General features: G+C 43.8%; 1 protein-coding gene and 1 long non-coding RNA gene across 2 annotated transcripts; both read left to right on the top strand.

Annotated features, from left to right (window-relative positions):
• The first annotated feature begins 486 nt into the window (after nucleotides 1-486).
• LOC146517729 (uncharacterized) lies at nucleotides 487-3,298 on the top strand. The gene is made up of 3 exons (XR_014874088.1): nucleotides 487-1,506; nucleotides 1,805-1,909; nucleotides 1,992-3,298. It is a non-coding gene; the product is annotated as an uncharacterized LOC146517729 (long non-coding RNA).
• A 3,014-nt stretch (nucleotides 3,299-6,312) lies between these two features.
• On the top strand, nucleotides 6,313-13,215 carry LOC146517728 (MKRN2 opposite strand protein-like). The gene is made up of 4 exons (XM_085160728.1): nucleotides 6,313-8,064; nucleotides 8,310-8,359; nucleotides 9,623-9,791; nucleotides 10,032-13,215. The coding sequence occupies exons 1-4, from the start codon at nucleotides 7,865-7,867 to the stop codon at nucleotides 10,261-10,263; spliced, it is 651 nt and encodes a 216-aa protein (XP_085016854.1). The 5' UTR covers nucleotides 6,313-7,864; the 3' UTR covers nucleotides 10,264-13,215.
• Nucleotides 13,216-13,501: the final 286 nt, after the last annotated feature.

Here is a 13,501-nt window from a genome sequence, read left to right as displayed (position 1 = left end):
TAAAATAGAGCTGAAAGTCTGTTTGAGTGTTTTCCGTTGGAGTTTCTTTGCCAGGGTCTGTCGCTGCTTCTTCTTTTCTTCTTTTTCGTGCTCTTCATGTCGTCATAGAAGTTGTTTGGTTTCTTTAAGTACCCCATGCACAGGGCAAGCGAATTTTATTTGATTAATTTATTGATATTATTGGCTAAATTTCATATACATAAGTCGTATACATTTTTTATACGAACCCCCTGACATTGTGTTTGCTATTTTGTATTTATATATCTGTATTTTGTGCTTTGTAAATAAAACGTATTCAAAAAAAAAAAAAAAAAGCAGAGAAGTTTCCTTCCAACATGCGTCATGTTTGCAGTGTTTTCATTTAGTAAGTAAATAAATTTAATTTATAATATTCTTTTCACAGACCGGCAGTCATAAAGCAATGAACAACAATTACAACACAATAAAGAAAGAATCATGTTACAAAAGAATTTAAGGTAACCCCCCCCCCCCCCACACACACACACACACACACACACAAAAACAAAACAAAACACAAATAGTGAAAGAATATCAGCAGAAGGGTGGATTAAACCGAAAGTATTAAACTTTTTTTAAAAGACTCCAAGAGTCGACTAAGCTGGAGTGGTAAACTGATAAACCTAATATTGTCTTTAATCGAAAATAAGTAGCCTGAACTCAGTTTTTATCAACAACAAGTTTTCATTCAAAAAGCTGATAAGCTCGGTTTATTTGAGTTGGCTTAAATTAGAAAAAGTGGTGGAATGTAACTAAGTACATTTACCCCATATTGTACTTGAGTAGATTACAACTCATAGGTTGCCTGCTTTACTCGAGCTTTTCAGAATCAGCATACTTTATTAATCCCAAGGGAAATTATGTGGGTTGCAGTTGCTCCAGTACAGTAGCATTAAGAAAAACAGACTGGACTATTTAACAATACAATATAAGGAATAGCACAATATATACAAATCACCAAATAATAAATATCCAGGGTTGACAGATGTGATTGTAAATAAATATCAAGACGATGGACATCAACATTACTGAATAAGAAAACTGTGCAAAAGGCTGTAACTGTTGCAGTGTTTACAGTGTGTTAGATGGAGGAGTTGTAGAGGGAGACAGCCACCGGCAGGAATGATTTCCTGTGTCGTTCAGTGGTGCATTGTGAGTAATATCAGCCTCTCACTGAGCGTGCTCCTGTGGCTAGCCAGCATGTCATGGAGTGGGTGGGAGGGATTGTCCAGCATCGTCTTTATCTTGGACAACATCCGCCTCTCAGACACCACCTTAAGAGAGTCCAGCTCCGCCCCCACAACATTACAGTTGCGATCAGTTTATTCAGTCTGTTGGCGTCTGCGACCCTCAGCCTGCTGCCCCAGCATGCCCCAGCATGCACCAGCACAGAGGATAGCACACAACAGACTCACAGAAAATCCTGAGCGTTGTCCGACAGATGTTGAAGGACCTCAGAGACTCTGGTCCTTCCTGTAGAGAGCAAAGGTTTCCCTTTTATTCCTCTCTCTGTTGTTGCTTCACTGTATTTTATATTTTACTTCATCATCTGACAGTTTATGTTACTGTTGGAAGTTTGTATGTAAAACATGCAAATAAGTCCCCCAGGTGTGTTTATAAGTGCAACTAAAATGATTAATTAGTTCATTTTTGATTTACTTTTTGTTTCTAGACAAAAACAAAGAATTACATCTTAGGTCACACAAATGCCTGAAAAATGTTAAATAAAACCAGATGAAATGGTCATTGTATTTATTTTATCTCATTATCGAATGATTTTGCAAAGAAACAGACAAAAGGCCGTCTCCCTTCAGCTGAAGGATAAAACAAGATGGTCTGAAAATGCCACGTCAGTGTGTTCCTCCTCCCTCGCACAGAAGCAGCGTGGCTGGTCTGTTCTGTAGCAAATACAAGAAAAACGTTTAAGAAAGCAAATAAGTCGGTGTTCTAAAGAATATGTTTGCTTACATCAGGTGGGATGAGTCCTCCGTCACAGGTGGTGCAGTCAGTGAAGATGGTCACCTGCAGGATCAAGGTAATTGGCTCTCCAACCCACATCCACTGCCGCTGTACTGGAGGGAAGCTGGGACAGTGTTAAAGACTTTCTTCAGGCAGTAGTGGAAATAAACCATCACGCCAGCTCCTGTGTTGTTTGATCTGGAGACAATAAATACATTTATATTGATTATGTCAGTGATGTAACTACAGGAAGCCTAAACTTGGTTTAGAATAATTAAATCTGAGACTTTGTTTCATTGTGAGATTATTAAATATGCTAACAACTAAATATAACATTAATGTGATCATATTTAAAATATAATTAAACAACAAAAGCTACAGTGATGACCTTGTACTCCTGTTCAGTAGAACATGTTGGATGATCACCTGATTGTGGATTTGAAAATAAAAGTCGGGCTGACTTTGTTGTTAATTATTATGTTTAAATCATACAGTTTATATTAAATGTTGTACCAGAAATCTCTAAAGTTCAACGAGATCAAACATAATGTGATTTAGTTGCATTTAATTAGTGTGTCAGCAAATTAAAAGTTACCACAAACAGTTTTTGGATGTAGAAGTTGAAATGTTTGTCAGAGGGTAAAAGTTCGTCCTGCACAGTCAGAAACTTTGAGCACGAGGTCGTTGTCTTCAGTAAGCATTACTTCGTTTGGATGATGTCACTACAGAAATTAATACAGTCCACATGGTTTTTATTGCCCTATGCATCGCCAAGAAAACGGTCCTCATGAACTGGAAAAATAAAAATAATCTTAATTCTAGCCAATATAGAAACTATCTAATAGATCACATTAGTCTCGATATAGCCTCTGCCACCACATTAGATCAATCCCTCTGGGCTCCTTTGATCGGCTCCATCACCTAGCGGGGGTGGGGGGTCGTGGTTTGGTCCCGCCTTGGCTATTGTGGTTGATGTGGAGGTTGGGATGGGCTTAGGGCACCTGGAGGACCCCTAGAGACGTTATCCCTGGAGGGCTTAACCCGGGGGTTGTGTTCATAACCTGATTAGTGGCTCTGGTCGCTCTCAGAGGTTGTTCTCCTCGTGGCCGCGTGCAGCGGGGCTGGAGGATGGTCTGTGCTGGCGGACGTAGGTTACTGGCCTGGTGGCCTGGCTGCCCCTGAGTGGATCCGGGGCGGGCGTGGGGGTTTGGGGTTCGGGGGTGCTTCGCCTCCGTGCTGGGGCTCTGGCTGGGCCTTGGGGGCTTCGGTCCTCGTCGGTGTGTCGCCGAGGTTGTGGGCGGGTGGGTGCACGGGGGCTCAGCCCTGGCGCAGGGGGCCTCTTGTGCATCGGCCTAACCGGGGGGCTCTTGAACTGGCAGGGAGGTTGTTCCATCTTTGCAGGAGTCCACTCTGCAGGTGGGGGAGAGACATAGGAGAGGTGGAGAATAAACTTAACCTGGGTGTCTGTGTCTTGTGTAGTCTGGGAGATGATTGAATGTTGGGGTGGGTACAGTTTCCTCTGCGGTGGGGTGGGGTGGGCTGCCCCGGGTCCTGTGGGGCTTGGCGGTGCTGCTGCCGTAGGCCCCGGTCTGGATGGGCCTGGGATCCCTTGCCTTGGTGGATACCAGAGGACAGGGGTGCCTATTGGGGTCAGCGGGGGAGCTGGCCCTAGGGAGGGACACCCTCTCCTCCCTTCTTTTCCTCCCCATCCCCGGCTGCCTCCCTCTTCCCGCTCCACCACACCCACCCACACAGGTAGGGCTTTGGGGTGCGGGTGTGTCACCAGGGTGCAGGGGAGACATTCCCCCCCCCCTCTGTCCTCTTCTGGCCACCTGTGCCTCAATTTTATCTCACAACTTAGACATCCACATTACTTACACTCTCATAACACACACACACACATATATATATATATATATATATATATATATATATATATATATATATATATATATATATATATATATATATATATACACACATATATATATATATATATATATATATATATATATATATATATGTGTGTATATATATATGTGTGTATATATATATATATATATATATACACACATATATATATATATATATGTGTGTATATATATATATATGTGTGTATATATATATATATATACACACATATATATATATATATATGTGTGTATATATATATATATGTGTGTATATATATATATATATATACACACATATATATATATATACACACATATATATATATATATGTGTGTATATATATATATATATATATATACACACATATATATATATATATATGTGTGTATATATATATATATGTGTGTATATATATATATATATACACACATATATATATATATATATGTGTGTATATATATATATATGTGTGTATATATATATACACACATATATATATATATATATGTGTGTATATATATATATATGTGTGTATATATATATATATATATACACACATATATATATATATACACACATATATATATATATATATGTGTGTATATATATATATATATATATATATATACACACATATATATATATATATATATGTGTGTATATATATATATATATATATATATATATACACACATATATATATATATATATATATATATATATATATATATATATATATATAGGGCCTTGAGGGTGGGCACGTTAACGGCGTCCAGTAGACGGTCTGTGTATTCAAACCTGCCTCTGGCGCCGGTGCCCACCTCTCAATTTTAAATCCATGTAGACATTGAGGGTTCTCGGGAGGGGCCGTGCTAACACCTGCTGCTCTCTGGCAGCAGCACCATGCTCTCCCTTGTTTTAAACACACTTTAGAGCAACACGCAGCAACACTACACTTGAGCGGGAGGAGGGAGGTATGGGGTCTTAACACACCCCCGTTCTCTGCTAGCCATCGGGGCGGGGGGGCTGGGAAGAGATGCTGGCTGTCCGATTGGCCTCCCTGCTGCCGCGGAGCCTGGGGCGGTCTGCTTGCCTCCACCCCGGAGGGAAGGGTAACATCTCTTGGGTCTGGGTGCCGTTTCCATCTCTGGGGGCGAGGATACCTGGACCCGGGGTATAGAGTATGTTTGGGGAGTGTGATTGTGTGTACATGTCCATTTACATGTCCGGGTTTATTCCTACGTTGGGTGAGTGCTGAGTGTTTGTATATGTGTGCATGAGGGTGGGAATGCATGTCTGTGTCTGTGTGTGCCTGTTTGTCTGTGTCTATATGTCAGGTCGGGTCTTAGACTCCACCTCTCTGGGAACTCCCAGGCCCTCCAAGTGTGGAGGCCTATCTCCCCTCACCACACTCCCTGCCGGTGACTGATGCCCTCAGGGGTCGGTGCATTGTTGGTTCTTGGTGTCCGGGGCTGGGCGCTCAGGTCATGTGCCAGCTCACTCCCGGTGGCTACTTGGCGGGGCCTGGCGCCTGCTGCTCGGTCAGGCCTCTTCCGGGGCGCGGGGGGCCCTCGGGCCTCCGGCCTCTGTGCCTGCGGCTCGGTTCACTCTGGCACAGCTGGCTGCCGGCAGAGCCGGCGGGCACGCCGGTGCAGCCCCCTCTAGTTTCTGCCCGGTGGCTACTGGGTGACCCCTCGTCTGGGGATCCTCAGCCCTTCCCATGAAGGTGGCACGGATGCCCCTCCGGTGGTCCTCCTTGGGCTCTTGCACTCTGGGGCCTCTGGATGTCTGGGGCCTGGATCTCCTCCATGCCTGCTTCATGCCCTGGGGGACGGGGCTATGGCTCTCTACATCCTCTAGCAGACCATTACATGGGGAAACCATTTGAATACAAGCGCGCCGATCCACACAGGTGTGCACATGGGTGTTCACTGTTCGTAGACTTAAATCACACCTTTCTTGGCTGCTACTTCAAAGCACATTGTGCGCTGTCTGTCCTGCGTGCTGCACAACAACATTCAATATTTAGTATTTACTGCTGTTTACACTTAGCTAGATTAATGCGATGGTGTTGTGTATAGTATGTTGCTTTGTTTTGTTTTTTTTGCTTGTTTTCTATTCTTTTTCTCTCAACAGGTGATCCAGGAGATATTTTTTCTTCCCCCCTTTTCTCACTGTCCCTCTCCCCTTCTGTTTTTCTTTTCCTTCCTCTTTCTTTCTCCCTTTCCTATCCCTCACTCATGTCTGTCCCGTCTGTAACAACTGAAAATAAAATAAATAATAAAAACAAAGGTCGATCAAATGGACCAATACGGCAATGCCATGATGATCCATTTGGCAAAATAAATCCATTGGGTATCCTTGTTGGTCTTCAGACAACAATTCTGATGGCTAAAGAACCAAATGGGACAGGCGAAAAAGAAAAAAAAAAAAAAAAGCATTACTTCGTTTTCTGAGGCAACGAGTTTGCACAATTTTTTTAAGTTCTGGGAACTAATGAGAGCCCCCCCCCCCCCCAACCCCACCTAATACTAATAGGTTAGATAGAGCGCAAGCAGCAGTGTGTTTGATGAGGTCGGTATGTACGATCCCACAGACATGCTGTGAAACACGCCTGAATCTTTCCGTAGTGCCTGTTTTATTTACAGCCACATTAAAACTACAGAAGCTGAGCCGAGTGCTGACGAGCACATTTACATCCAGCTCTTCAAAATAAAAGCTGAAAGGTCTGTTTTATTGTGGAAAGTAAAAGTCACTTGGCTCATCGGCAGATTGAGGCCCACAGGCAGCAGCTGGTGCTGACGGAGGGGAGGGCTGGTCAGCCGTGTCGTCATGGAGATCGGGGAAATGAAATGTGATCATGTGATCATCTGGTGCAGAACCAAAACATGGAGGAGACGATCAGAGAGTCTCAGGACAGAAAGCTGCCCTGAAGCAGAGCTGCTTCAGTCACGTTCAACGCGATGATAAAACCTGATGATGTCATAGCAGATCTGACTGTGTCAGAGTGACGGGAACCTCTGGTTTCCATCTAAGTGAAATGTGATTGGTCGACTTCCAGTGAGATACAAATCTGACTTCAAAGCTCGTGGATCAGGTGTTCCTGACAGGTGAGACGGAGAAACTGAGGCGTGTCCTGTGTGCTCGGCCAATCACAGCTCAGTGACGACTGCAGTCAAAGCCGGCTGTTCTCCTCATTCTCTGGAAATAATGACAGTTGTTCTCAAGTTTCTCTGTCTTTTATTTTGTAAGGCACTTCCTGCTGTAGTGTCTTCAGCTTATTCAAAATGCTGCTGCCCGTCTCGTCACTATCACACGCAGCATCGTCTCCTCATCGTCGGCTTCCTGTTTATCACAGAGTCCCAACGTTGGCTTGTGAACGGTCCTGCTCCTCCATACCTCTCTGAGGTTCTTCAGCCTTCTATTCCCTCGCCGGCCCTTAGATCAGCTGACCAGCTGCTTTTGGTTGTCCCGAAAACTCGGCTGGAACTTTTTCAACTGTGTCTCCCAAACTTTGGAATACGTTGCCTTTAAATATGAGACAGGCATCTTCGCTTCCTGTTTTTAAGTCTCCGTTTGGAGCGGTGTGAGCTGATGTGCTCTTTGTTTTGTTTTTGTGTTTTTAAATGTGCTCTTTAAATGAAAGCAGGCCTGTGATTACAGGACATTGAAATCCCAGAATGCACTGCAGCTCAGAGCGACACCCGTCTGCAGGCCAGGTCCCGTTTCCGTGACAACACTGCCCACGCAGTCCAAAGGTCGCCTTGTTCGAGGGGAAGAAGTGACAGGTGAGCCTGGTCACGTGACCGTCTTTGTGACTGCACCCACAACCCGATAGGCTGGGGCCAGACAGTGATGTTATCTGATAGGCTGTAACCGCGCCGACGGTTAAAAAGGAGAAGGAGAGAAGAAGAGGAAGGCAGAAGTCAAAGAGGAGAAACGGAGGAGCAGAACGAGAGGAGACGAGGAGGTGATGGAGCGCAGCGTGATCCGTCTGACTCACTGTCAGGAGATCTTCTGCTTCTCTGTGCCGGAGCAGTGCCCGAGCTGCGGGGAGGAGCTGAGGGGCAGCAGGCTGCAGGAGGCGCCGGTCAGCCTCCCCTCCCCCTTCACCAACGGGCACAAGACCTCCTGCTGCCTGCTGGTCACACCTGCACACGACAACCTGGACAGGTAACACACACACAGGTGAAGGTACTCAGGTGTTTACACACAGGTGAGCACACGGCCAGTGTACCCAAAGGAACGTGTTTGAACCAGTCATTATACTGGACCAGGTGATACGAGTATAACCAGTGTACCCAGTAGAATTACTAAACCAATCCTACCAGTCCAATCAGTCCAATCAGTGTAACCAGTCTAACCAGTCTAACCAGTGTAACCAGTCTAACCAGTGTATCCTGCTGTTTGATCCTCAGAGACTTTGATGGGGCGGCTGATCTTCACACCGGCATCTCCAACACCAAAGGTAGGTCTCTGAGGTCAGGGGTCACCTGGTGGGCTCAGGTGCGAGGAGGCGAGCAGACAGGTGGGGGCTCGGTCAGGTGTCGTTTCAGCTTCAGATCAAACGCAGACAGTCACCATCCTCTCGCAATATGACGCTACATGATCGCTGACCACGCCCCCGACCTGCCATATCCCTGATTTCATCTAAAGACGTTCAAACACGTCTCAGTGTCACGGCGACAGGAAGGACGAAGGCGAGTGCGTCGGTGTCAGTCGGCGACTTTACCGACTGACGCCAAAATCAAACTTTCAGACACGTTTAAACATTTATTTATTTATTTCACACTTGGTCAACAGTTTCCACAGTTAGTTCTTTCAGACAAACCAGCCACGCTATCAGTAAAGCAGGAAGAAGACAATATTCTTATTAAACCCCGCCCCCTATCTACAATCCAACTTATTGCAAGTGGGCACCAAAAGTCAAGAAACAAACTAACATTAACATTTATCTGCGGTCCAAACAACACATTTACAGTCAGAATGTAGCTTCACATAACAAGGAGAAAAGATGAGCAAATAAAATAATGGATCCTTTTCAATGAACTCCAATTTCATTCACATTCTTCATATTCAGTTATCGTTTTAAGCATGTAACACTTTTTAAAACGATGTGAATTTATACAATTCTTTAAATGATGATGAAGAGACTCCCACAGTCGTATACTCCTAACCGTTGGACTCATTAATCTTTGTGTGGTCATAGCTGATGCTTAAAATAACATTTCCTTCTGCTGTCTTTTTTTTTTTTTTGCCTGTCCCGTTTGGTTCTTTTGCATCAGAATTATTGTCTAAAGGCAAAGAAAGATGCCCAACGGATTTACTTTACCAAATAGACCATCCCAGCCTTGCCGTAATGATCCATTTGATTCACCTTTTATTGTTTATTTTATTTTAACTTGCTGAATACTGGACAGACTTGACTGCGGGAAAGAAAAATCTTAAAAATACTCTTTGTAACTTAAAAGGCAAAATATTATTTTTAGCCTTAAACATAATTAATAGTGTCCGTAGTTTCACTAAATCTCCTCATTTTAATAATTTAGATTTTATAAATAATTTATTTTTATGTTCTCTATATTCAACGTTATGAATCATTCATCTCAGACAGACGTGATCCTCCCACGCAGCGCTGACTGATTTCAGCTCTGATTTCCCTGCAGCCAAACAATGATCAATAATCAATGTGATCGATGACCAGTGATCAGCTCCTCCTACCTGTGTGCAGGTGTTGTGTATAACTACACTCGCGGCGGCGTCCGCAGGGATCAGAGCGGCTGGGAGCGCAGCATCAGCGTGCCTCTGGTCCGGCCCGACATGTTCCACCTGCTCGCTCAGTGGGACCAGTACCTGGAGCGCTTCTCTGACGGGCCAATGTGGGACCCTGCCTGGCACAGGTAACTCTCACCTGACCCTCCTCACAGTTTACCTGAGAGCTGTTTGAAGGTAGGAACGCGTTCTGTCGTTAAGAGCCTCCCTCGCTGTCAGACAGCCTCGAGGTGACCCGCGGTGGTCACACAGGCGTGTTTCGCCACCATCACCACCATCACCCCCATCACCACCACCATCACCCCCATCACCACCATCACCTGCAGGTGTAGAAACCTGTCGACAGCTTTTCTCTCTGTGTGTCGCAGGTTTGATGAAAACAACCACAACTGCTTCAGCTTCTGTTTGCACTTTGTGAACGGCGTTCTGGCAGCCGAGGGCCGCGGCGCTCTGAGCAGGGACGACTTCACCCACACCTTCATCCTGCCGAGGATGAGGAGGGTGTCCAAATACACCGCGCTGTACCGGCACATCCAGAAACACCAGTTCTACAAGGTGGACCGACAGCAGCACGCTCAGGGGGCGGAGCCCAGCAGCTGAGCAGCTGTCATTGGTCACATGTGACGCTTCAGTGTCAGACCTGATGTGCAAAGAACTGACCTGCACACACACACAGACACACACACAGACACACACACAGACACACACACACAGCTTTGGTTCATGTGTGTGTGTCTGTGTGTGTGTGTGAGGATTTGAACCTGGGGCTGCTCGTCCTCCACCTGATCTTCTTTAGCTCGTTTGTTGTGTGAACTTTGACCTTTTGTTGTCGCTGAGCCACGCCGAGGGTCTCAGAGGAAATTACATCTTTTATTCTGAAATAAAGTTTCTTAAATCACACTTCCTGCAGCTCTCCGCTGTTTCCCTCCGTGGAGCTGCAGGTTTTCACCCTCAGGGGGCAGAATGTGGTGGGTGGGTCATCGCCGTGACCGTGAAAGTACGACCATGCAGCATTTAAAGCATGGAAGTACTCAGATTACTTTGAGGTTTAGTCCATAAAAAGTGATAAAAACATCAGCGTCCACTGTTCACTCTGTGTGGGAAGAAAACTTCTTACAGCGAAACATTAAACGAGCAGCGAGCACGCTGCCACGGGAACGTGACATCCACAGAGAAACCCCCGGATCCTCCCACTGACATGACCGCTGTGGGCAAACCTCCACCCGCCCCACTCCTGCTAAACTAGTGACCATAAATTTAGGAGCCACACGACTCAGTGCTGCTGAATCTGTGATTTTATTTCTTTTCTGATGTGTTTTACTTTCATCTGTTGGAAGAGTGCAAACACAACACATGATTTTATTTTATATGCTGCAGGTTTAAATGTTAAACGAGTTAAACAATGTTAAACACTGTTGCATATAATTTAATATTTGCTTGATAACAAGCAAAATATTGCTTGTTACAAATAAACAAATAAAATAAGTTTTAAAAAGAGACTTTTTCATTTGATTACATTGTGATGGATTATGCAGAGAAATAGAATTGGGCTGAAAGGTCAATTCTATTTTATTTATACAGCGCCAAATCACAAGGGTTAGTGTTAGGATACATCACAAGATCACAATCATGAGGACATCGAAATGCAGCTGGTTGAACTGAAAAGCTCGACTCTGTGGGGTCAAAGTTTGCAGAACTACGAAGCAGCTGGTATCCACAGCTGTGCGCGTTCATGGAGCTGCATGTTTACCTGCTGGACATCACACCTGACAAGTTTAACTCTTCAGAACATTGCAGAGGCCTTATTGACAGTATAGCGCTTCTTACTCGTCCCTAAGGACCCCAAAGCACTTTACACAACCAGTCATCCACACACTCACACACTGGTGATGGCAGCTACAGCCGCCCTGGGGCGCACTGACACTGGCGCCACCTCTGACCACCACCAGTAGGCAACGGGTGTCTTGCCCAAGGACACAACGACCAAGAGTGTCCAAGCCGGGGCTCGAACCGGCTCAAACTCCCAACTCTTGAGCCACGATCGCCCCTTGGCTCTAATATCTGTGTGAGGAGATTTCCTCTCACATGACTGTCGTCAGGCAGCCTCTGAATGCTGGAGACCAGAGATCACATTAACATGTGTGTCTCTATTAACAAACATGCCATATTGTTTATTATCATTGTTGTGAGGAGACCATAAACAGCATTTGTATTTTCTGTTGTACAGTTTATTTGCTGTTATGGATAAAAAGTTTTTTTTGTTTCAAAATAGCTGAAAACTATTCGCGGACAGCTGCCAACATCTGTGAACAAATATTCAAATATAATCCTATAAAGTGGTTCTATACAGTGAGTAACTGTTGATAGAGTTATTAAATCTATTGCTAATGCAATCATATCATTGACTTCTGAGGAAATTTGGCACTCATCATCAGAAAGGTTGCCGACCCCTGGTACAGCCTGTGTAATAAATAAATATGCAGCCCAATAAGTATAAAATCCAGAAAGCTGCAAAACATGGTTCAGTTACAAACACAAGTCTTCAGTTTCACTCTTTTTATTACAATTAATGAAATTGTTTGCTTAAATCTACACAAAGTAACCCGCTGGGCTTCAGGATGTAATGGCTCACTTTTAACTACGTTTGATTTTACATTTATTATTCTTTTTTATCACCTTGTCTGTTTCATTGTTTTTTCAGCACAACCTACAACTGATCTGAAATCACACAAGAACATAAATCGTTCATTTTATTTTAAAAACTTATGCACAAATTTGATAAACAATAAAGTTTTACACAACTACAGACCTAAAAATGCAGCCGATGCATCTGGTGATGTTGGTACAACCTTTTAAGAATACTACTAAAACTAAAATTAAAGAACAATCAGGTGACACAATGAGATGGCCCACAGTACAAAACATAGTTTGTCCACCACAAGACAGAGGAGAACCCCCACAGGGATAAACCTGCAGGTCTGACCACAGGAAGTGGATCACTCGTCCTGGAGACAGAGTTTACAGTCTCACTGACACACAAAACAAATGACTACACAACACACGAACTACACACTCCAAACATCACGAACATCACAAATCTCTCACATCTCATGACTCGCTGTCCATATCCCTCTCTATCTCTCTAAAAAATCATCATTTCTATAACTCTGGTTTTAGTAGCCTGCTCAAAATGTGCTCTGGGTGACATTACACGATATGTGTTACTATTTATATTTAGTGTTAACTTGTAGCTAGGCTCAAAGCAGAGGTGTGGACTCGAGTCACATGACTTGGACTCGAGTCATTAATTTTATGACTTTAAACTTGACTTGAAAAAATGTTTTAAGACTTGTGACTTGGACTTTTACACCAATGACCTGGGACTTGAATTGGACTTGAACCGGTTTACTTGAAAAGACTCGATATTTCACCCCAAATATAACATTTTACACGCATATTATATAGAAAGTGTGCATCATTTATTCAAACCACACTCTGTACGTATGTGTGTGTGAGCTGTAGCACAGCCAATCAAATTAACCAGATTTTTTTTTTAAAGAAAAAAAACGCTCAAAAATGTTATTTTTTTCAGGTACATAAACTATGAAGTAGTCAACAAAAACCGAAATGCAAAACATGCAAGAAGAGAATCACAGACAGAGATGGAACAACTTCAACTTTCTCCGACAGTTGAAGTTGCATAAAGAACGATAGGTGGTGCTTCTCTTTTGCTACGATGAGATCATGACTTCATCTAACTAGCAAATGTTGTCCAGGCTCCGTTGGTGACAGTTTTTTTAATGTGTATGATATTTTTGTCATGCGATTTTAAAGCCGG

The sequence above is a fragment of the Neolamprologus multifasciatus genome, chromosome 5 (genome assembly GCF_963576455.1).
Source record: "Neolamprologus multifasciatus chromosome 5, fNeoMul1.2, whole genome shotgun sequence".
Classification (NCBI taxonomy): domain Eukaryota; kingdom Metazoa; phylum Chordata; class Actinopteri; order Cichliformes; family Cichlidae; genus Neolamprologus; species Neolamprologus multifasciatus.
Note: the sequence above shows the minus strand (reverse complement) of the source record. Positions and strands in the feature narration are given on the sequence as shown.

Coding starts and splice junctions, on each gene's coding strand:
- LOC146517728 (XM_085160728.1), top strand. CDS start 7,865: ATGGAGCGCAGCGTGATCCGTCTGACTCACTGTCAGGAGATCTTCTGC. Junction 8,065..8,309: donor GCACACGACAACCTGGACAG/GTAACACACACA, acceptor TTTGATCCTCAG/AGACTTTGATGGGGCGGCTG. Junction 8,360..9,622: donor CGGCATCTCCAACACCAAAG/GTAGGTCTCTGA, acceptor ACCTGTGTGCAG/GTGTTGTGTATAACTACACT.